Here is a 24,353-nt window from a genome sequence, read left to right on the forward strand (position 1 = left end):
TCTTCTCTGACATAAACGATGCGTTGTTTGCAATTTTAAGTGGTTCTTAATTTTAAAGTGCAAACTCGTATTTGTTGTTTATGTCTCTTTATACTTATGTACATATGTGTGTAAACACATAGTCAGCATATGGAGTGACACATCCTTAAATTTTAAATTTATGTATTTTGTTCCAATTATCTACCTTGAAACTACTCGAATTATTGCTGAGTGTAATAAAAACAAGCTTGATATATATAATATATATATTATTAGTAAGCTTCGTTTAGTTTATATTCAATTTCTATGAAATAATATTCCATGCAAGGAGCCCACGTTACCGGCTTGTTAAGAGCGTGCTGGTGCTGCAGGGCGTATGAGTAATTTAATTGCTAGTCAAGTTCTTCTTTGCATCCAAGTACGAGTAGAAGTAAGTACGTGCATACGATATGTCACATTAATACTACAATACATTGTGCCGATCCGTTTAGGTCCTATTAATTTCTTATTGTTAGTGTCTCGTATTATTAATGTGCTCTACCGAAATATTTTTTGCAGTACTCCATATAAAATTATCTCAAATGCAAGAATTTTGTGACTTCGTAAGCCATTTCATTCTAAGAAGGAATACACTTTAACCTCTTCTGAAAAAAAATTCTGACGTAAACTTTATAAATGCTCATATACATATGAAATGAGACGTTCAGCTATTAGCCCATAGATGTCGCTAGGAGTATTTTTAAACCTTCCCAAATGTCTTGTTTTTTCGTCTGTCATCTGCCAATAATATTCAGTTCCTTGTTTGTTACGTTTCATACAACAATGCATTTTTGTCACCCTTAAAAATGTCGAATTTCGTGCCTTCAAACTAACAAACTTGAATTTCTGTTATCAATTGAAGAAAAACGCTTCTCCTGGTTCAAAAGGAAGTCTTTTTTGCATCGAATCGTTACGGGTGATGAAAAATGGGTGTATTTCTCGAATCCCAAGCGTAAACGATCGTATGGTCCGCCCGGCCACAAACCAAAAACAACGGCCAAACCAAATCGCTTCGGTTGCAAGGCAATGCTGTGTGTTTTCTGGGATCAGCGTGGTATGATTTGGTACGAGCTATTAAAACCAGGTGAGACAGTTGACGGTGCAGTACCAACGACAATTGGCCGACAGCGCTATGCACCGAAAACGCCCAGAATATGCCGATCGGAGTCACAAATTAATTTTTCTAGATGACAATGCACCACATCGAACAAGAGACACCCAGGAATTGGTGGAGACGTACAATTGGGAACCGCTGGTGCATGCGGCTTACTCACCAGACTTGGCGCCTTCCGATTATCATTTGTTTGGATCGATGGGCCACGCACTTTCCGAGCAGCGCTTAAATTCTCACGGAGAAGCCAAAAAATTGCTCGATGATTGGTTTGCGAGAAATGGGAAAAATGTGCCGCTAGCGATGGCTATTATTTTGAAGATTAAATTTGTAACAATTTTTTGGTAATAAACGTTTGAAATTTAGAAAAGTCTTATTTCATAGGTATATGAAAAGTATTATTTCGGCAACCTATTTATATTGATCGCTCGGCGAAGCCTTATTATTTTCGAAGGCGATGGATTTTCTTGCACAGTTTCATATTTATTATTTATGATACTTAAATAGCATTATTTGGAAGCACTATTGCAGTTTTATTGGGGCTTGTGGCTATTTCTATAGTGACAGTTTATATTACGGTGCCTTTCTGCCTATAGTAGCATTAACGGTATCTATATATTAGAGATAAGTATAGTGGAAGGAGTAACAAGTTTTCAAGAAATGAAAATCCATCAGTACCACTTTTTTCAATAATATGTTTTTAACTTCTTACCAACTTTTGTTGTGTTAAAAATCAACCCAATTTTCGACTTGCTTCAAACTTGCACTTTCATGGACTATAAAATTGCATACTTGAAATAAAAATAAAATCTGATAAAAAGCGTGACATTTTGATGACGATTTTTTTTTTTTTAATTTGCATAAAGTTTGAAATTTGCATTTATACAAGTATGTTTTTCATACGAAAATTGGTTTCCATGCGAAAATTAAAAAAAAAAAAATAGGAAGTAAATAAATTGTCAAAACTTATCAATATGCCCTTGTGCTAGTAGTTTTGAAACGCACTTCATATGAACAAATAAGTATTCTGTTAAAATTGAACATTTTTATTATGGATAAGTATAGCCATAAGCAGGTAAGATAGGACCAGGATTGATTGGCGCATATGGCATATTCTTTGTTAAGTGTTTGTTGGGCGGTCTTTTGCTTTAATTGGTGGTGCATATCTTGAAGTTGCTCTAAAAAAGGAGGCACATCCGCTTTTATCCTACCTCCGAATGGGAGAAATGCACGCAGAGGATTGCCAATGCCTGCTGAGGTTCATTAAAAGTTTGGCCGTTAAGGTATTGTATACTACACTATTTCAATATTATGATTAATTATTCTAATTAATTTTACGATATTGTTTTTTACCATAATTATATGCAATTAGTGTACTATAAAATTTTACTTATATACTTTGATTTTTATAATATAAAAACTAACAGTTTGCTATTAATATGACTGTTTTATTCTAATCTCCTTTTTCATATTCACTTGATAGCCTTTATTATATAATACTACAATACGTATTTTATTAATGTGAGACAGTAAAAAAACCTTAACGTTTCATTAATCTATCGAGCCGTTTTATTATCCCCGTCAAGCGTGACAGCGATACCTATGAAAATCCTAACAAAAGCCACCAATGCCAATTTCAGCGAAAAGCGAATATTTTAAGGCTTCAATTTTGATATCTTTAGTGAGCATTTTCAATTTAGCCGTAATACTTTACGACTTTGCCCAAAAGTATAGGGTAAATCAAGTATTATTTATGAACATGCAAGCTTACAACCACTCTCAGGCGAACATATGCTTTTATGTACACATATATCTACATACATGTACTAGAGAGGGCTGATTTGCAGGCGGAGAAAAAGTATACCTACATTAATATACGCACAATTCATGTCGTTGCACAAATGAAAGAAAGTACCGGATATTATTTTCGAGCGTGTGAAAAAGTAAGTAGTTCTTAATAAAATGGTGTTGCACATTTTTCTCAACTGCAGCTACTGTAGAGAATCTAGGAAAAAAATGTCTCATTTGTATTGCAAAACAATAAAAAACTTAAAAATAGGCACTCAAATGTATTGAAAAAAATAAAATAAAAATAAAAATGCAAAAGCAAAGGAAAGGAAAGAAAAGAAAAGGAGAGGAAAGGAAAGGAAAGGAAAGGAAAGGAAAGGAAAGGAAAGGAAAGGAAAGGAAAGGAAAGGAAAGGAAAGGAAAGGAAAGGAAAGGAAAGGAAAGGAAAGGAAAGGAAAGGAAAGGAAAGGAAAGGAAAGGAAAGGAAAGGAAAGGAAAGCAAAGTAAATAATGACCGTAATTAAAAACAAAATAGTTCCCACTGAATTCATTACCTAAATCCAATTTTTCCAGAGTGCAGCATTTTATGCAGGCCAATGTATGTTAACTATTCAGATTTCTTAGCAAATCCAATCAGTTGCCTTACGAGTCTGTGCCTAAACTCTTCGTATTCTTAAAAAAAGTGGTTCTTTAGAAATCTGAAGCGTATTCCTCGAAACGTAGAGCATATATTCAGAGAATGCCTAATATACTCAACGCCTTGCTTATCTCGGCAGCTCTAACAGATAAGAGGAGCTCCACCTGACGGCTATATAACCAATCATCCAGTGCTTCGTTAACACTTCTGTGAGAAGTCTTTTAGTCATTTCTGAAAGTCTCAGTAAGTTCGCCGTTCTTCCTTTTTCATTCGTTAAGTGCTAAAGTGAGTACAGCTGCAATTTTCAAAAAAGCGATAGTGTACATATATTTAAGATACACACAGACAATTTAATATCGTTCTGGTGAATATTTTCAAAGTTACACGCAAATTTGGAAAAAAATTATATCCTCCGTAAGGTGCTTTTCAAACTTTAAACGAGTTTTTCTCAAAGTTTGGCTCGAAAAGGGCTAAACCGATTAGTCTCAAATTTTAATACGAGCTTATTAAATATATTTTTTAGTAATTAATCGATTTTTTAAACAATGATTTTATAAACAATTTAAGGCCGAAAAAAGCAAATTTGTATATAACCCCTTAATTGTATATGTATTTGCTTTCGAGGTGTCATTTTGTGAGATGTTTTTTTTTTGTCAGATATTTTTAGGGCAGAAAAATGTTAATAACGCATTCGATTATTAGATTTCAATGATACACAGGTCAATTAAGAGAATAAGTTAGATATCCAATTTTATATGAAAAACTAGATGAGATGTAACTTATTTTCAGAAGATCAAGTACCTGTTATGGAATCAATACTAGTAAAAATGTATAATTTGTTTGAGATCAGCACCAATTTTACTTGAAAAAATGGTTGCAAGTTTGTTAAAATCAGGAATGCAGCGAATATTTAAAATTTTTTTAACTTTGTAATAAATGCCAATGATTTATGGATATTTAAATATTTCTATTACATGTGACTTTCCAACATATTTCAGGATTGACCAATGTTTTCGAACTATGTTTTCTAAATTTATTTTTTACACTTTTGCTTCGGCGATTTGTAAAACAGACTTAATATTATATCAGTAAGCGTCAACACAGTCGCCCCGTCCTAATGTACGCACTTATCAAATACATACAAACGTACGTACAAAGTAAACGCCTCAGTTATCATACTTGCATGCATTCATATAAAGCTTACGCAGTTAGGCCAAAATAAAATCGCATTATAATAAATTATTTCGCGCTCCAGTTTTTCCTTTGCAACTTCTGTTAAAAGCTAAGCTTGTTTCATGTCTGCGTACAAATACATATGCACACATTTGTACACACGTAAGTATGCAAACCTACATGGAAGTTGTTTCATATTTTAAAGCATCAAATTTTACCTTTCGAATTCTTTTCATTTAATAGACTGCGAAGCCTCACTCTTTATTTTCCCATTTCTGTAACTTTCGCGCTCGTACACCCCAACTTTTGTTTGACAGCAGCGCAACGAATTTCCAAAGAATAGGATGATTAAAGGATTTTGTTATTTCCTTTTTATTTGCCTTTCTTGGTGAAATCCAATGCTTTGTATTGTCAAGGAAAAAGGGTATAAATAATTCTTTTCAAGTGCACCTCCGAAAGAAAGTATTACAAAACGTAACACAATACCCAATAAGGCAAAGATCCTTAAAAAAAGTGCCAATAAGGCAAAGATTTAGTTGCTAAGGCATAATTCACAACCGACTCGCTTAAAGATAATACATTTAAATTTTAAGTAAAATTTAATATATACCAAGGAGTTTTAAGCATCACTCCAAGCATTCACGCGGAGAATTCAAGTTACCAGAGAGGTGAGCGTGTTGCCATTACCATTAAATATATTAAAATCATAAACAATTGAAATAATGGCCTCCCTACCTTCACTTATCGTTTTCTCCTTTTTTTTGAATTTGCGTGACTGTAAAACTATTTCTCGTTATTCAGCGGCATGCTTTCTTATCATCTGCACAAAGTAAGTCATAGCAGCAGGTTTAGATTTTCGTGGCATTGTTACCACATGTTAAATACAAGGTGGCAGAAAATTAATCACCTTGTATAGGATATATGGTTTGTCTTTTTTGCAAATGAGCCATATCTACCACTTAACACAGTATACAAACAGAAAAGTAACGAGCGTGTTAAGGTCAAAATAAAGATTTTCATCACTCAAAATCATTTTGTTTTTATTTAAGAATAAAATGTTGTGCCACCTTATAGCACTGAATAAATATTGAGATTTACCATAGCATCCGAGTTTGTGATTGCTATCGGCCATTAACTACATACATATGTACCTATGGAGAGGTTGCCGAGGACTAGTATTTTGCAGGCTAGTAGGCAAGGAGCGTTTTAAGTATGCAGATTTCAAGAGAACTTTATATGACGTCGATTTACAAGTAAACACCGTTGATCTCTATTAGGAGTCATATGTTTAATGATGTACCTCACACCAAAAATATTTGCCCCGAAATAATAATTTCAGATTTAATCACATAGGACTAATGAAAGCCGCTAATAAATATATGTAAGAGCCTTTTGCCAGAGTAATCAATTCCATATTTTTTCTTTTCGCGTTTACAGAATGAGGATGCTGTCACAGGTGTGAAACAAGGAGACACACTCTCTACCGTCATATTTAACCTAGTTTTAAATTTTGTAGTCGGCGATATCGACGCTGGAGCTACCAATTTCAGGAAATGCATCCAGATCTGCGGCTATACTGGCGAACTTGCCATCGTTGCGAGAAACCAACGCAGACTTGCTGCCTGCACGCTGGAGCTGATAGCAGTAAAGCTAGTTGGCTTTGAAGTTAATGTCGTTAAGATAAAATACCTCGTCAGGTCTTTAAGCGCCACACGATATGGCAACCTGGAGTTTGGCCCGTTTCACAAAGTGGAGAGTTTTAAATACCTGGAGGTAAACCTTAGCAACGCTGCATATACTTCAATCGGCGTGAATCGTAGACTACAAGGCGCTAATATAAGTTATTTTGCTCACCTGAAACTTCCCAAAATAAAAAATTACTATCGAGGTCGTGTAACCAACAAACCTACCGGACGCTAATAAGATCAATAGCAACATACGGCTACGAAGCATGGTTACTGACATACAAGATAAAGAACTACCTTCTCCGCTTTGAGCATAAAATTCCAATAAAGATATATGGACCAGTAAGGACAGCTCATGGATCATACAGAATCAGATACAATGATGAGAGCGAACAGCTGGTATCAGGTCAAAACATTATGCGTTTCGTTAAAGCTCAGCAGCTGCGATAGTTTGGACACCTACTCAGGATGGACAACAGCAGCATTACGAAAAAGACCTTCAATTCTCTTATTATACGCAGTAAAAGGAGTGCAAGACCGGCAACGTGATGTTGAGTGCACTTCTGGTTGCAGAACAATTGAGCGATTCGAACATTGTCGTAAATTTTCCTGAAAATTGCTTAGTTCGCAGGTTTGAGTATAATAGGAAGTAAAGTGAAAAAATTTGAAAAACTGATAGTTCTAAAATCTGTTCGAATTAATGCCGAAAATTTTGATATTAAGTTCCTTCAGTGAAAAATATATATATATATATATATATTAGGGCGGGTCGATTTAAAAATCGCCCATTGCTCTGGGAAAATCCTATTCTAGGGATCAAAATAAGAAACTTTGCCGAAGGAACCATACCTCTAAAACGAATTCTGATGTCCCCCAATTTGGGTCGAACGAAAAATCCCACTTTGACCCATTTAGAGTGTTCCAATCGAGTCCAAGTGTATGACCGACCCCCACTAACTTTGGACGGCCGATCCACCCATGCCAGTGGCACACCCCCTGGAACTCCCCTGGGGGGTTCCCCATACAATCATTTCAAAATATAACCATTTTTGGCCTTTGCATGAGAAAAGAAACTAAAAAGTTCGACCCAAATTGGGGGACATCAGAATTCGTTTAAGAGGTATGGTTCCTTCGGCAAAGCTTCTTATTTTGATCCCTAGAATATGATTTTCATGGAGCAATGGGCGATTTTTTTGCCTCCCCACAAAACGACCCGGCCTAATATATATACATATATACATATTTTGGAATATTTTGCATTGATTTTCACTGGTCCACTGTGCATGTTTGAATATAAATCGAAAAGTTATGAAAATGTCATTATGAAACTTGCAGTCGCTACTTAGTAAAGTGAGGGAGTTTCTCAAATACGACCAACAAAAAAGTTTCCCCAAAAATGTTCAACGAAAAATAAGATTTTTTTTTCAAATTCAAAAAAGGATATTTTATCGCACAAAAACAAAAGACAAACTTTTTTTTTTATGTTAAAAATAATCATAAATGACATTTTTATTCACCTCCACGGTCATATTAAATTACATCTATGCATTATTTTCTGTGCGGATTTGTGTAGTTACTAGTCCACGCCGGGAAACCATTAACGTTGAACTGTTTGCGAAACAAAATTAATCGCTTGCGCTGGAAAGACATATAATGCACGTCGACTTGTTTTTCATTCTATTCTATTCATTCATGAAATATTCATTTTCAAAATTTCGGCTGGACATTGCAGAAGAGATTCTACTAAATGTTAATATTCCTGAATGCCCAACATGCGGAAGGACTTCTTTAGATAACACGACATTGCTTTTGTTAGCAAAACAGAAAAATTCCTTGTATACAAAGTAAAAAAAGCCCCGACGAAGATGCCAGGTATGCACGAGATGGAATAAACGCAGTGATACTGCATGGGAATGCACGAAATGTTTTATGGCACTGGACATTCCTGATTGTTTTGAAATATAACACACTCCACAAAATTATTAATACAATTTTTTAAAATATATTTAATTTGATTTATATCCATTTAAATATTGCGACTATATGCATTTGTTAAAAACACTCCGCTAAAATCTTTAATAGAAATCACTCCCAGCATGGGCTCGTTATACTCAAAAATTCGTTTACGCGATATAGTCACCGGCTCTTGGAAATTAATTTTCAGCGCAAGGGGTTAACGGCTACAAGGAAATACAGTCCCTGCTCGACCATCACGCTCACCCTGAAGCCCACAAAGTAAACTTTCCAATTAAGCAATACCATAGCCACTAGTATGGATACGACCTTTTATGTGGTTTATAAGATATACAGCTCTATAAAAACCTCTCAAACACGCTTTAATAGCGAACTTTCTGATGAATGTTAACTTCCGGTCAGTTAGAACGGGAGAGATTAAATTCTAAGTTCGATTTTTTCAACCCTACCTTTCAGTCAGCAATCGGCGACCATAAACAAAACGCGCTGAACAGACATTTTTTGAAATTTTGAAACGATTATGGGTTTGAACAAAGGCGAAAAATTCACTTTTAGTTTTGTTATTTATAATTTTTATAAACAATTCAAAGTATTCGCTTGTACTAGCAATGTGCACTCGCCAACTGAATGCTAGTCCAATGTTGAGTGAACCAAGCTGAAATAGCGATTGACGTTTGTTTAGGTAATTCATAACTTTTGTTTACACTCAATAAATACTTAACGAGCATTTCACAATATTTTATATTTAGCAGGGCGAACAATCTTTTTACTGCCCATTTAAGTGATCTTTATTGTGCTAAACGTAATAAATTATTTTTTTATGAGAAGTATTTTGTGAAAGAGTTGGAAAAACTTTTGTAGTTGCAAGTAATTGATTTCATCTGTTTATTTTGCTAATAAATTTTAAGTTGCCACTATTAGAACAATACGAGTACTTTTTACCAAATTCACATTTCATTAAGGGGATAGATACCTGTAAAATTTCGAAAAAAAAAATGTTTTTTTTTTCATAAAATGTTAATATAATCCCTCAAGAATATGTCAAAAAATTTTTAGAACGTAAATTTAAGTATTTCTTATATAATAGATCGTCAACCTTGACGACTCTATTCTTTGCGTTCGAGCGCTGGGAGAGATATACTTAGTTATGTTGTATTCAAACTTTGGACGCTTTTTTCTCGAAACAATATTTTTCGAATTGGCGCACACGATAACTCGAAAAGTTATTGACCGATCTCCCTGAAATGCACACACCTTTCTTTCTATGTGAATTTACAATTCGAAAATTTTTGGAAAAAATCATTTTTTCGAAGCAAAAATAGTACGAAAATTCGACCCGTGAATTTTTTTTCCATTTATTGCTAATTATATAAAAATTATGACATTTATAAACAAAAAAAATTTTCGTTTTTTGTATTCTGGTCACTGACGCCGATGCTACAACGCCCGCTGATTGAAAAGCCCCGCTGCGACCTTCCTGGAGGAATTGAGTGTACATCCGCCATTTTAAATGATTAAAATAAAAAAAAAGGTAATATTTTAATGTATAAATAGACTGTATGCCAATTTTGAAAAAAATATTATATATTGACTTCTTCATTTTTAATAATTTTAATGAAAATCAGGGAGAATATGGCCGTTTACAGGTATTTGCCCCCTTAAGAGACAAGCCAAGCACTTAGACATAGTGTGTGTATTTTGTTAGAGGGCAGACTTACGCGTTAATTTATTGATCGCCGCTTAGGGAATTAGGGAATTAAGGGAGCTCTAAATATTTTATTTTTACTTTGAAAACTAAAAAACATTCGTAATTAGCTAGAAATGTAGTTTATGGGTAGATATTTACGAAATGGGTAATTTTTAGGTTGAACAAAGTTGAGTAACATATAAATCTAACAACTAATTCGCCGATAAGGTAATGTTAATTGGGTGCCTAAAAAACTGGAGTTTAACTTCATTGACTGCTTTTTTTGGAGCGCCACGGTAACCCAAAGAGACTATTTAAGAATTGAAATATCAAATTGAAGTTGTCATTGGTGCGATAAGTGCAGAAACTCGAAAACTTTATTGAAACAAAAGTTGAATGACAAATAATCATGTTTCTTTCATAGCCAATCAAATCCAAAGCTACCACATCAGTAACCAGGCTACTGCGTGTAAAGCATGGAGCAGTGCCTTCCTGCTCAAAATATGAGAGGCAGCTGCTGTTAAGCCTAGTGTGCACACGTGCTAAGCGATTGTGCATATAACTGCTGGCTAAATTACCGAAAAATAATGTACAACATATTTGGTTGGGAGAACAGATTAATGCTGAGAACTAATTTTTAAAGTTAGGTAAGGTAATATTAGAAGTGCATCGCCATTTAATCTCATGTTGAATACAAATCCCTTTGTGCACATGTGACTTCGCTGTCTTCGAAATATTTATTCATGAATATCAAACCCATACAACCCCCCTTCAACAAAATATCCGGTTTTACTCAACGTAGAAGGGCTTCACTAATTGCAAAGCGCGTGGTAATACTGGCCAAACTTTGGTAATACATAGTTCATAAGTATTATTAAAAATCGAAAAATATAATTAGTTCTTGCAACTTCAACCTTTTCTCAGTGTGCGTACTCGTATAACCATCAGGCATTTCACTTCTGTGAGAGGCCATAGGATTTTACCATGAAGCTTTGGCGACTCTAAAGCTGGGAATCTTAATGTTGGTCGTCCAAGGAATTTATCGCCACATTTGTACTACCAAGGGTTAAAAAATGGTGAAGTAGAGAAATGTGGTTACTACTACTGTGTTTTTTCCTATTTGGAATATCCGCAGAAGTATTTGTTGGCTGAGCTCTTCGCTCAGTTGACGCCGACATGACTGGACATTTTTTAATGCAAAAATGAGGTGGCTAAATTTTAGCGCAACCTGCATTAAATCCCACCTACTGTGATGTTATTTGGTTGAAATAAAGAGCTTTGTTGAGTGTCAACACCTAAAAAGGAAGTTTAAGGAATTAGGCCACTGTAGAGATTAAAGACAAAAAATATGCTTTAAATGATGCCTTAATACCTTAAGAGCGTGTAAAGGTTAATTCGCTCAAAAAAATCATTTTTTAATAAGTTTGTTTGGCGATACAGATAGTGTTATTTTATTAAGTCCACTTCCATATACAGTTTTTCTAATAGAAGCGCGACAGCTTATAAATTCTTCGCCACTTCGATTCTCATAAACTGCATTGTATGCAACTGATTTCTGCACAAGTTGTGGAGGTCATCGGCTTCAAATCAGAAGAAATTGCTTTGATAACGGTTTGGCCCTCTTTATTTGTTTTCCTTCAGGTTTTACTTAACCATTGCCCAAATATTTTCTAATTCTTTCAAACATCCTTCAGCAGATGGTAATACATTTATTTGGTAAATTTCATTCATCAAAACTTTTTCGGAGTAGCAATTGAATAATTCTGTTGTGAATGAATGAGAGCAGCGATTTTTTCAATGTGCTCCGGAATTTGACGTTTTCTGCAGGTAAATGCCCTCAAATCGTGTCTTTGGATACATTAATGCCACTTTTCCTTAAAACTGCTTCAATCTTACGCAACGACAATTTCGGCTTCGCCACAAAAAAAAAAAAAGATCTTCTGTTCTTACTTTGAACAGGGTTTTTTTTTTGCCTGGTCGGGAGAAGTCTTTTTTAACAAAGCTTTTAACTTTGGTATCCCATTGCACCCATTTATTTATGAACGTCTTCGCCTTCTTCAAATAATTCGCTGCAGATGCACGTGACCTTTCGGATGTTTACAAAAGAATACTGCATTAAATCTTTTTTCTAATGCGGAACTCATTTCGTAAAAACAGCGTATGCTTTCTAAATCTCTCACAAAACTAGAAAATTATACAACGCGAAAAGGATGCTCCTATTTAGCAGCGGAACTTTAAGTTTGAATTTGGCTAGCCACACTTCCTTTAGACAGACTGTATCTAATAATTCAACATTTGAGAAACTTTGTTTTTTACTTTTCAAGGCAAAACATTAAGAATTGATCGAGTCACCGTGAAAATCCCGAAATGCTTCGTAAAAGAGTTTTTTTCCAGTGCTCATCATAACTCACAACAGAATCTTCAGAATCAAAAACAAAAAAAAAAAAATAAAATAAAATGCATTTGTTACAGCTGATGCTTTTCTAGGTATCCCTTGGATGATTACTTTTTTAGATTTTTTCTTGTTCACCACACCTGGAAGCCAAAAACTGTGTTTAAATACCTTACTAACCCAGACAGATTAACAACATATTTTTTACTCGTATTACATGGCTTTTTTTATAAGCAATTTTCGCGCCATTTTCTTTTGAAAAATTTTAATGGTTTAGTTTTACTGCGCCATTTTTTACAACTGATTTACCAAAAAAATCTGCTCTTTTTAAACAAAAACATTTTTTTTTCACCAAATATTTAAAATAGTGATAAGAAAGTACACTTATCTCATTGCTCACCAACTGATGTGATTGCTCATGAGTTGAATAATTCTAACTATGTTGATTTCATTGTCAAGATATAGCAAAAAAACCACGGCAAACTTTTTCTTCTCTTAAATTGGATCAACTGCGCATTTGTTGACTTTTGGAACTTAAATCGATGGCAGCTTAGTTACTTACACAAAAAGAAGTGTTTTCGGTGTTCTAAGAAAACAACAATAATTTGCCATAAAACTAATATGAAAAAGGCCTTTAATTTTATTTTTGGCAGCACTTCGCTTATGCAAACAGCAACAAATGCTTTTAGGTTGTGGCAGAATGCGGATGACGCGTAAAAAGGAAGAATGAAAATCTTAATTATATTAGATAACAACCTTGAAGAAAAAATGTCCAACTTTTTCTTTGGCAAAGTGCGCGAACTCTTACCCTGACTTTTCTAACCCCTTTTTAGTACTTTTTCCGCTATTACTCCTTAAGGACTATATTTTCTCAAAGTTTAATATTGCCTACCTCAGCGCTTCCTTCCTCACGATTCTCGTTATTTTGTGATTGCACCAACAACTTCAGTTTGGGACACTTCGGCTGGCGGCGTTCGTAGAGGCACGTTGACACTGTCACCTTCTCGCCGCCGGGATAGTCCACAAATTTGCGCCGCAATACCACCTCCACATTCTCGCCATCTGAGTCGCACGTAGATTCGTCAGCACCACCGCCACCAACACCTTGTAGTTGCTGCGCCGCAGATACTGATGCGGTTGTAGATGTTAGTGCTGTAGCCTGCATAGCAATGCGGTTTTCCATCGCCAGACGCATGGGATTCACATTCCGTGAAGTGCTCGCACGCCTCAGTGGACTATGCTGATTTGTGTTGGACGCGTGATGATTTTGATAATGTGGATGATGGATTTGTGATGTTTGTAATTGTTTTTCTTGCTGCTGCTGCTGTTGTGCTTGCTCGAAGCGCTTCATGAGCTCCATCTTTTCCTCAACAGTCATATTGTTAATTCGCAATGTATTCGCATCCAAATTGCGTATCATATCGGCAATATCTGAGGCGAGTGTGCGTCCAGTACTGAGAGACAAACGGGCCGAGTGAAACGTAAGATTCTGTGGAAGTGGTGTCATAATGTCAGCACTCTCCGCTGCAATATTTTTCTCATACTCGATCTCCTCAGGCGTTTTTGGTGTTAATCCATTTGTGTGCGCCAGAATGTAATCATTAAGATTGGCGTGCGATGATGATAGCTGTGCTTTCACATCGACCCCACATTTGTTTTGTATATCCACTAACGGGCTTGAGTGGCGTTCACTCGTTTTGCGATTAAGCGCCTTCTCAAAATTGAAAGCTTCCGTTTCGGGGAATGGCGAGCCAATTAAGTTAGGCCTTTCATCCTCGACAAAGGACTTGTACTCGGAAATGTAGCTGCGTTCATCGTGTGCCTCAATGGATTTAGTCTTTGCACGGTGTGGCGTGCACTTGATGTCCACCGCAGCCTCGCACGTAACGTCCACACCTCCCTTTGTGCTATACCGATGTGTGTCGCTATCGTCAATACCATTGCCGCAGGTTGTTGTGCTTGTATGAGTGGCGATTTTTCCACGCGCACTTTTATCATTTGTGCTGTGTAACAGTTCCGCTTTGATATCATTTGAGGTGGTTTTTTTTTTGTCGACGTCAGCGTCGGTACGCATTTCCTTTAGCGCCTTTGGCGCAATGTTTGAGCTCTTGTTGACTTTAGTGAATGCTTTTTCCTCATCTTCGTCGAAACCCAATTGCTGTGGTTCCATTGCCGCTAATGGCGCTACCTTTTCCTTGCCTTTTTTCTTCGCTTTTTCTTTTTCCTTTTCATTGCCACACTCTTTCTTCTTTTCTTTTTCCTTCTCCTTATCCTTCCCTTTCTCGTTTTTCTTTTTCTTGCTGCTACCCAAAAATAGTCGAAATATACCACTACTTCGTGTGCTACTACGCGCACTATTTCTATTTTCACCTGCCCCGCCGCCTTGGTAGCTGCATCTATAGACTACATCACTCATATCGGTAGAGCCCATCATCCCTACATCATGTTCAACCTTGCCTAGACTTGGTGACGTTGCGCTGCGCAAGAAGTATTTAGTCTTAGGAGACTTCTGCTTGACGACCTCGTTTCCTCGCTTATTTCTCGGCGCCATTCGCTCATTCAACACGCTATTGACGATACCATCGACGCGCTGTGGCTTCGCAGCATTGGTAATAATGCTTGTACTCGTACTGGTGGTGACGTTGATTGTCTTATCGATATTATCGCTGCACTTATCTCTGCACTCCTTATGCTTATCGCTCGAAATGTTATTGGGTCGTTGCTTGTCTTTGACGCCGGCCGTTCGTGTATTGGCTTTCTCGCCGTTCGCTTCACCGACTTCCCGCTCGTTACTTTCCCGTTCGCCAACATTGTCTACATATGCACCACCATGACGCATATCCACTTCCGAAACGCCGTTCAAATACTCAACTTCAGTTGGAGGGTTTGTGGATTTTTGACGAAACACATTTGCGATTTTTACGAAGCACTTATGCATTTTCTTATGAAAATTGTGTGGGTAAGTGATTCGTTAGAAGTTGCGTGTTGATGCCAATTTTAAGGAGAATATTTTCGCTTTTTAAAACTGTTTGATATTTATACTTGTAGGTTTGAAAATTGCATGTTGAATGCTTGAACACTTCAAAATTATAACGACTGTGCAAAAACTTCCAGTAAATCAAAATTTTTTATTTTCCTAAAATTTTTTTTCGCACATTTAATCTTTTTAAAGCACAAATTTTTACTTCACCACATTTCAATCACTTTGTATTAGTATCACTTTTGTTGCGCTTCGTAGAACCGACAAACATCGCTATTTTCAAAAGTAAGAGTTTTTTAATTTATTATGAAAAGTTTTTGCATTGATTATTTTTAATTTTTTCGAAAAAATATTTCTACGCAAAATGTATATGTGTTTATTTATTTATTTTTCAGTTTCCAGTTGTTTTTATTATAAACACATATCCCCATTTTCACTGAATTGGTTAAAAAATCGCCTCTTTGCCAGATTTTCACTTCTTACGTCAACAATTTAGCCCGTCTCGAATAACGTCCCACGTTTCTCGAATAAATTGATAACTAGAAAAAAATTCCACTAGTTCTCTTTCAAAGTTTTAATCGCTTGCCAAACAATAACTTAACAGTTTAAATAGCTTGTAAGCACAGCCAACAACAAACCTTCAATCACTAAAATATCTATAAACTAAAAGTGATATGCGAGCACCTAAGATTATAAGATTGCCCTGCAGGAACACAGCAAACTGGTGCACAGTGGCCATAATTTACGAAAGGCAAAATTATCTAGTAGCTGTGATTTTAGTAGATTACAGTGTCGCCACTCTCCAGGGGGATGTAGAGGTAGCCTCTTGTGCCTGGATAACAATTACTTTCAGTAACTATAATTTGAAATAAAGACACCAATGAAACGTAAAAAAAAGTATTTGAAAATACAGAAAATGTATTTTTTAAATTTTAACTTCTCTTTTGATAAAATGTCAAGTTTCCGAACTCATGCAAAATTTCAGGGGTGTATATTTGACTATAACTTAAAAAAATAAAAAATTATGGAAATCGCATTATGAAACTTGAATGGAGTACTTTGCATAGTCACAGCTATTAATAAAAGTTAGACACAATTCTGAGAGGGTATATTGTATGATGCACGTGCATCAGCTGTCTGTTAGTTGAGTAAATTAAAGTCCAGAGTATTGTTTATAAGCGCGTGGATGCATTTTGCTGAGAGTAAATGTGAAAAAAGTAAAACAGTAATGGATTTCAAACTTAATTGTGTGATTGCTGGACTTAGTTGGAAAATCACAACCATCCGTAGCATCCGCCGCATACTGAAAAATTATCTCAAAGTCAAGCCTGACAAGATCCAAAAGGCACGAAAGCAGCCACAATTCAGACTTGAGAGAGCGAAGGAGTTGCTTCGCTTAGGCGAAAGCGGTAAATTTCTGAATATTGTGTTTTTTGACGAGAAAATTTCTCGAATTGAACAATTAATAAACTCCCAAAACGATAGACCTTATTTCACCAACAGTTCATATGTGAATTTGAGTCATCGATTGACCACCAGGAGGTAGCATCCGCCACAGATAACGGTTTGGGCCGCTGTAACCGCAGATGGGCGCTCTCCAATCATTTTCATCGAAATTATTCTATATTCTGAAGGTTGCTTTAAAGCCGTGTGCAGACAAATATATCGGCGGCAGTGGTTTACGATTTTTTTAAAGCCAGCTTAAGTTAGAACCAATTTTATACGACATTATTTTATAGGTCCACAGACGATTTAGTGCTATCGAAAATATGTTACTTTTTTAACCCTCCGTCTGGCCTTTCGAATTTGGACACGAATTTAACATATTTCTATTACAGCTATCGGTTTGAGCGACCTGGAAGCCTAAAATTTAATTTTCTATCGACTTAATAAACGTTTAAAGAGGATCTTCAAACAGGATCCGCGTGCCCAACCGCAGACTTTAAACGGCGGGTTAATAATGCTAATAAAGGGTTTTCCAATAACAGGTGTTATTGGTGAATGGATTGCGCTATCGAGAGATGATTAACGATTTTTTATGGCCGGAATTGGATAGTATTGATCTGGAAAACGTTTATTTTGAACAAGACGGCGCTACGTGCCACACAAGCAACTAAACCATTGATCTTTTACGGGAAAAGTTTCCGGACCGTGTTATCTCTCGAAGAGGTGATCACAATTGGCCACCGAGATCGTGTGATTTAACACTTTCTAACTTTTGCTTTGTGGCCACGTCAAAGAGAAGGTCTACGCCAACAGCTCAGGGTCGATTCAAGACCTCAAAGATGTAATTTGTGAGGCTATCGCGGACATAGGGCAGCCACTTTGCAATTCGGTTATGGAAAATTTCATGAAAAGGATATTGTCCTGTAAGCGTGGTCGTGGTGGGTATTTGCCTGATGTTATTTTCCACTATTAACGGCATACCCTTCTCTTTAGAATGAAATAAACATCCAATCATTTATATTAAAAAATAGCATTTTTCTTTGAATATCAAAATAATACCTGTGTTTGGAAAATTCTATATTATATAGATACAGTCAAATCAAATCTGAACAAGACTTCCTTTCCTCAGAACCGAAGTTTTATGATAGGAATATAGATCGTCATATGAGCGCTTCCATGTAGAGTAATCCAATTATTTTGGACATTGTTGTCAATTCTTTTAAAAATTGTAAACTTGGTTTATTTGTAGGCTTGAGAGAATAATAAATAAGCCGAAAAGATTTATTAACTTTGAGATTTATTCAATGGTGAAATTTTGGATAGAGTTTTTTAAGTGAAATATATTCACTTCTTTTGCACATTTTATACATATATTTTTGTAGGGTAAACAATATACTTTCTAAAAATAAAAAATTTATTTTGTATTGAAAGTTTTTGGAAAAACCATTTGTTTTCACCTTTGAAGATCACCCTGTCTCAGATTTCGTTTTGTTAATAGCTGCATCTATGCCTCGTAATTTCTGTATGTTTTTTAATAGAATCTCCATAACTTTTCGAGTTATATTCAATACTTCGCAGAAGCTTAGACTTGGTAGCGTGTGGTTGTGGGCGCAGAAAGAGACATAAATGATAAACCTGGTGATCAGGTACTATTAAATTGATGAAGTAAAGCAAAAAGCAAAAAAATAAGGAGATATTCAATTTGACAGATGGCTAATATCCATGCCGGGTATTCCTTAGGCGCAGTTAAAAAGTGATGTCTAAGTTGCCAATTTTGAGCCACGAAAATTTCAAAGGGAGCTATTTTTATTACACAATGTTTTGTTTTAACTCGAGAAAGATTCTGAGGAAAAATGTTACCACTCGAAATTTTTGTTGAAAGATTTTCTCGGTGTGTGCGCATAATAACCTCAAAACGATGATCGCCAAGCAATCAATGCCGAAATGCTTTCGCTTCATAATCCTTCTAAAAGCTAACGCGAAATAGACTTGAAAACCTGTTGATTTCCATCGGACAATGGTTGGTTAAGACCCCCACTACTAACAATAGTGGCAAATTTATTATTCTTACAAGTTTCCTCAAATGATTTCAGTGCCCCTATCGAACTTAAAAGAAGAGTTTATGTAAATGAAAATAAAAATTGGTAAATACAATTTTTTGTCTAGGTATGGGTAGACCTATTTGGCTGAAAATAATTATATACCTATGTATGTATATGCCACTATGTACTCTAGGTGATTCATTAATTTTCTTCAAAATACATGGATCAGTTCCCTACCGGGCTTGCATTCAAAAACAATTTATATGTACATATGTACCCACATACTCGCGCGTATAACCACAAATCGATCTAAGTCATTTGAACAGATGTTAATATGTTTTATCGCTCGTATAAAAAATTTTCAAGTATTATTTTTTAATAGATGTGTATGTACGAGTACATACCTTTTTTTTAGTAATTTTGCTTAAGCAAACTTTGCTTCTTTTTGTTGTAATTTTCCAGTATGCAGTTACGAATACTTCTATATATACAAAAAACATTCAAAACAAACACTCTCATATTGCCATCAATCCATTTGGTAAAGTATTGTTCTCTTAACGAGAGCACAATGCCCGTTGAATATGTATTTTATTAACAAATGTACCTGTTTCTGTGTGTTGGTATGCAAAGCCATACATATGTATGTATGCCCTCTGGCATTTGTGGTTATAAAAAATAGTTTGGCTTATTGTTGATCTTACGTCATAATTTTTTTTGGTAGCACCCGATGTGCATAATAAAATACTTCCTCAAGTAGGCTGAAGAAACGGTGCGTCAAGCATGACAAGCGGAAATGATAACTAATACCAGTATGAGGATTTGAAGTAAAAATTCCTGGCTATTTTCATTCAAGACGATATGTTTCAAAACCAGTTCTTTCACAAATTTGTGATATGTTACAGCGTTCAGAAATAGAGATAGAAAACAGAAAACTCAATACGTTCTTCGATATCACTACGGCCAAACTGAAAATTCGGCAAAAGTCCCAACAAATTTGTGCTATTTATGGACACAATATAAAATGCACCAGTAAAGCAGTGGTTCCAACGATTCCGCTCTGGTAATATAATCATCGAGAGCATAGGCGTGACGCTCTTTAACATTCACATATCGCAATGTATTTAAAAGTTTCAGAACGAACTTCTTAGGCAAGTTTTGCCCAACTTTTATATGGAACTGCGCTAAGATATGAATCTGATTTTATTAATTAGTCCCATTAGTGCCTTGAAAAAGGCAACCCAATTCTCAAATCGGAGAAGGCACCTGGCAATAATGAGGTCAGTTCTTCTTTTAAGTTATTATCTAAATTATTATCTAAATTTTGCTGGAATGTTGGCACAACTGTCCTCCTTAGTGTCGCAGAGTTTGAGCGTGATCTGTCAATTAGCTTGTCTTTGGCCTTTAATTATATCAGTCAATCACAGGTGTGCTCTGCGATTTTCATTATGGATCAAAACATCGAACAAAGAATTTGTCTTAAATTTTGTGTTTTGAATGGAATTTCGAGTGCCAAATCATTGAAAATATTGCAGAAAGCCTAATGCGAGTGTGCTTTATTAAAAGTAAAAAAATTATATTATACGAGTGGTATAAGGCTTTTGCAGAGGGTCGAGAAGTCATGGAAGATATACCCCGATAGCCCATCAATGTCTTCAACGGTTGAAAACGTGGTGCTGGAAAACCATCATTTAAGTTTGAGGGAGGTAGCTCGTGACCTTAGCGTGGCTCACGAATCAGCGTGGCTGCTTGACTTGTTCCAAGAGTGTTGAATTTCTTTCAAAAAATTCATCGGAAGAAGGTGGCTAAAGACATGCTTAAGCAAGTGAATTCGGAATCAACGTTTATCCAGCGCATCATAGAAGGTGATGAGACATGGGTTTATGAGTTTGACATGCAAACCAGTCAACAGGCGGCTGAATGGCGCTATCCACATGAGCCGAAATCCAAAAAACCACGTCAAAGTCTGTCTAAAGTGAAAGTCATGCTACTCATTTTCTTTGTTTATCGTGGTGTTGTGCACTCAAAATTCATTCCAAATGGTTCTACGCTAAATAAAGAATATTATTTGGGAGTAATGCGACGTTTGAGAGAGAATGCGCATAGGAAACGGCTCAATTCGGGGAAAGAAAATTCATGAATTTTGCGCCATGATAACGCACCGCCTCACAAGGCTCGTATTATGAACACTTTTTTGATCAAAAACTCAACAAATATCATCGAAAAACCACCGTATTCAACGGATTTAGCCCACTGTGACTTTTTCCTTTTCCTAAAACTTAAATTGCCACTCCGCGGACGCCGGTTTGAATCGATAGAGGCCATTAAGGAGAACTCGCTGAAGAGGCTAAAGAAGATATCTTCAAACGCGTTTAAAAGGACTAATCGTTGACATATGAGTATTGCTTTGAATGGAGCATATTTTGAAGGCGACAAAATAAATTTTGATGATTAAGCAATTATTTTGCGTTTTATTGAACAATTCACGGTACTTTTTTGCCAGAATGTATATTTAGCACATACAACGGAAGCCAAATGTTCCATACATTTTCTGCTAGAAGAGAACTTTTTAGAAACGACGGATTTTTACGTTCTTCCGTTGTTAAGTGCTCATCTACCTATAATTAAAAAAAAAAATGGTTTTTCTAACCAACCATCAGCCTGTTTGCCTTTTTTGAATTGTTTTAGGGGACCAAATATTGGCAAGTTATGATTCCTCGTCTTTGGCAAATCACTCCAAATATAAATTATAAATTTTTAGTCGATCACATTGTGTATTTTTTAGTTTAATATTTAATTTACTTTGGCATTGAGCATTTTTATGCTCCCTCCTATCGGCCCTGTTGGCTTTCTGCCGCTATTCTACCGCAAACAACTTGTTTACTTTAATAGACATTTATTATCTCTATTTTTTCATTAAATTTTAATAACTTTTTTAATTGATGACATTTTGCAACAGTCAACTTTGAACTGAATTGTGCTTGAAAATCACCAGTATTGTTCTTCCCATAAACTACAGCAAACACTACGATTTAATATTTTACTATGCCGTAACAAGGGATCAGCAAAAATAAAAGCTAAAAAATATGAGTCAATTCGTTTAAAAAAAGAACGACAAGAAAAACACGCTTTGTCACAAAAAACAGAGACAAAGTTAATCGCTTACTGAAGTTTCGCCCCCGCTTATGAACATTTTTTTTCCACAAATCGACATGTTTGTGTGTCGGTCTACTGTGTCCGTTCAAGAGAAATGTCGTTAGTATTTTCAATGGAATAGGTGGCAGTTGGTCGAATAAAAAAAATTATAAAACAAAATGTAAAATTTTTGAAAAATGTAAGGTAGAAGTTTGCCGAATTAAAAAAAAAAAATATATAAAATAAAAAAAAAAAATTTTTTAGTCTTATAAAATATAAGAAAATCCCGCAAATTGGCGAATTTACCCATCATGAGATTTAAGATATGCATATACATTTGTACATTAGGGCGGGCAAATTTTTTTTAACATCGTGTTTAGCAGATTATAAAAGAGAAGATCCTATTAGAGCATATCTCTAAAGTCAATTTTGCCCCCCCCCCCAAATTTAAAAAATAACTATTGTTTAAAAAAAATTTTTTTTTTTTCACATTCGAGAAAGATTTTGAGGAAAACTTTTACCATTAAACAAATTTTTTAACGATTTTCACGATTTTGAGAACGATTCCTGTTGATTTTTTAAGAGTTTATTAATTGGTGTGAATGCATAAATTTACGATGTTTTTATTTTAATGTGATCCATAATTCATTTCAGTACTGAAGTGGTCTTGAAATTTTGCCAAAAGAAGCTGTATTTATTAGCTTTTTCCCTAGTAAGTAGCCAATTGCGCTAATATTTTCCCAAAATTTTTAGTTTTTCCTTTCAAAGTGCATTTTGTAGAGCGCTGTTTATTAATTATATATAAAAAATGTGTGAATTTCGCAAAATAAAGTAAATAAGTATTTTATTATTTTCACTGCATGGAAACGTGCAAATATGTGCTAACCCTATGCCATTCGCACTTTATCACTCACAAGAAAAAAAACATTGTTATGATATTTATTGTTCAAACAATGTTTTACGTCACTAATTATTCCGCTAAATAAGCAAATTCCAAAAAAAGTTTTTTTTTTCTAGCAACTTAAATCCTTTTTTGTGGCATCACACAGCGTTGGCTTTTCGTTTTTCGTGATTAATGGCCGGAATTAAATTTATTTATTTTAAGCTTTTTTGACAAGCAACGGCGATAAAGAGGCGAAAATGTAAAACAAAAAAATTGAAAAAAGGTGAAAAGCAAGCAAAATAAACAAAGTAGACAGTCAGACTTTTCGAAGGTAACAGCGAAAAAGAAAAGTGTGTGACAAAATTGAAAAAAGAAAATTACAAAACCCGAAACACGAAACACGATTTCGCGGCCTGCATTCGAGACGATGAACCACTTAAATTTTAATATTATTTGTTTTACAGCAGGCGGGTTAAGACAGCAACTGAAATGCTTTCACTTATCTCGCGCAGCCTTGGGACGTATGCGAAAATTCAAAGAAAAAAAGCGTATGTATGCGGGGACGACTTTTTCACGTAAGTATTGCACCCATTACAGGCGTGACGATGTTGATGAGCTCATTTAAATAAAGTAAACAATTTCAACTGAATTATTTTTAACTTTTTAACACCAAATTATTTGAGCTGGTTCTTAACATACGCACACACATCTACACTTAGGTGTATATTTCTATTTTTTTCTCAACCGTTAACTGCTTTCTTTTTTATTTTTCTATTTCTTCCGCTTTCATTTTTTTTATTTCTTTTATTGTTTTTTTTTTAATTTATTATATTTTTTTAACTTTATTACATTTTTTTAAACTTTTTTAAATTTTTATATATATTTAATTTAAAAAAAAATTTTATCTATACATATTTCATTTTGTCAAACATTTATATGATCCTTATCACTCATATCACAAAATTGTAGACATTGTCAGGTATGTCTGTATGCGTATATATCAATGCACTGTTCACTGTTCAAAGCTCACTATTCACTTAGCCATCTCTGCTATCACTGCGGCCAACACTTCTTGACTGAAATTTCAACTTTTCTACCGCATAAACCTCCGGCAAGTTGTTCAGCGCTTTACGGATCGCCGCCACCGCTCTAATTGTTATGCCAATTGATTTAAGCGACTTACCGTTGTAGGTGTAGGTGTTGTTGCGCATGAATCACATGCTGGTATTGGTGCTCGTACTAAAGCTCTTCGGCGTGTCTGTTAATAGGTACTACAGCTACATATACACACGCACACATTTATACGCTGATCTTGTAGGTGTGGTGCGCCCTATTGTTAAATTCATTGTTGTTGGAACGTTGTGAAAACAATTTTAAATAATTTCAAATTGCAATTTGCAATCGC

The 24,353-nt window shown here is 35.3% G+C and overlaps 1 protein-coding gene across 6 annotated transcripts in view; it reads right to left on the reverse strand.

The window, feature by feature from the left end:
• The window catches only part of LOC129243487 (high affinity cAMP-specific and IBMX-insensitive 3',5'-cyclic phosphodiesterase 8), a 421,728-nt gene that overhangs the window by 42,056 nt on the left and 355,319 nt on the right, over positions 1-24,353 (reverse strand). Inside the window, exons 1-2 of one of the 6 annotated variants that reach the window (XM_054880533.1) lie at positions 23,879-24,006; positions 13,358-15,718 (exon numbers count right to left, since the gene is read on the reverse strand). The exons of the other annotated variants lie outside the window; for them this stretch is intronic. Coding sequence (XP_054736508.1) covers positions 13,358-15,403 — 2,046 coding nt within the window. The 5' untranslated portion in view covers positions 15,404-15,718; positions 23,879-24,006. Of the gene's footprint in view, positions 1-13,357; positions 15,719-23,878; positions 24,007-24,353 lie in introns of those variants that run through there. 6 annotated transcript variants of the gene reach the window in all.

Source organism: Anastrepha obliqua, chromosome 4, assembly GCF_027943255.1.
Source record: "Anastrepha obliqua isolate idAnaObli1 chromosome 4, idAnaObli1_1.0, whole genome shotgun sequence".
Taxonomy (NCBI): Eukaryota; Metazoa; Arthropoda; class Insecta; order Diptera; family Tephritidae; genus Anastrepha; species Anastrepha obliqua.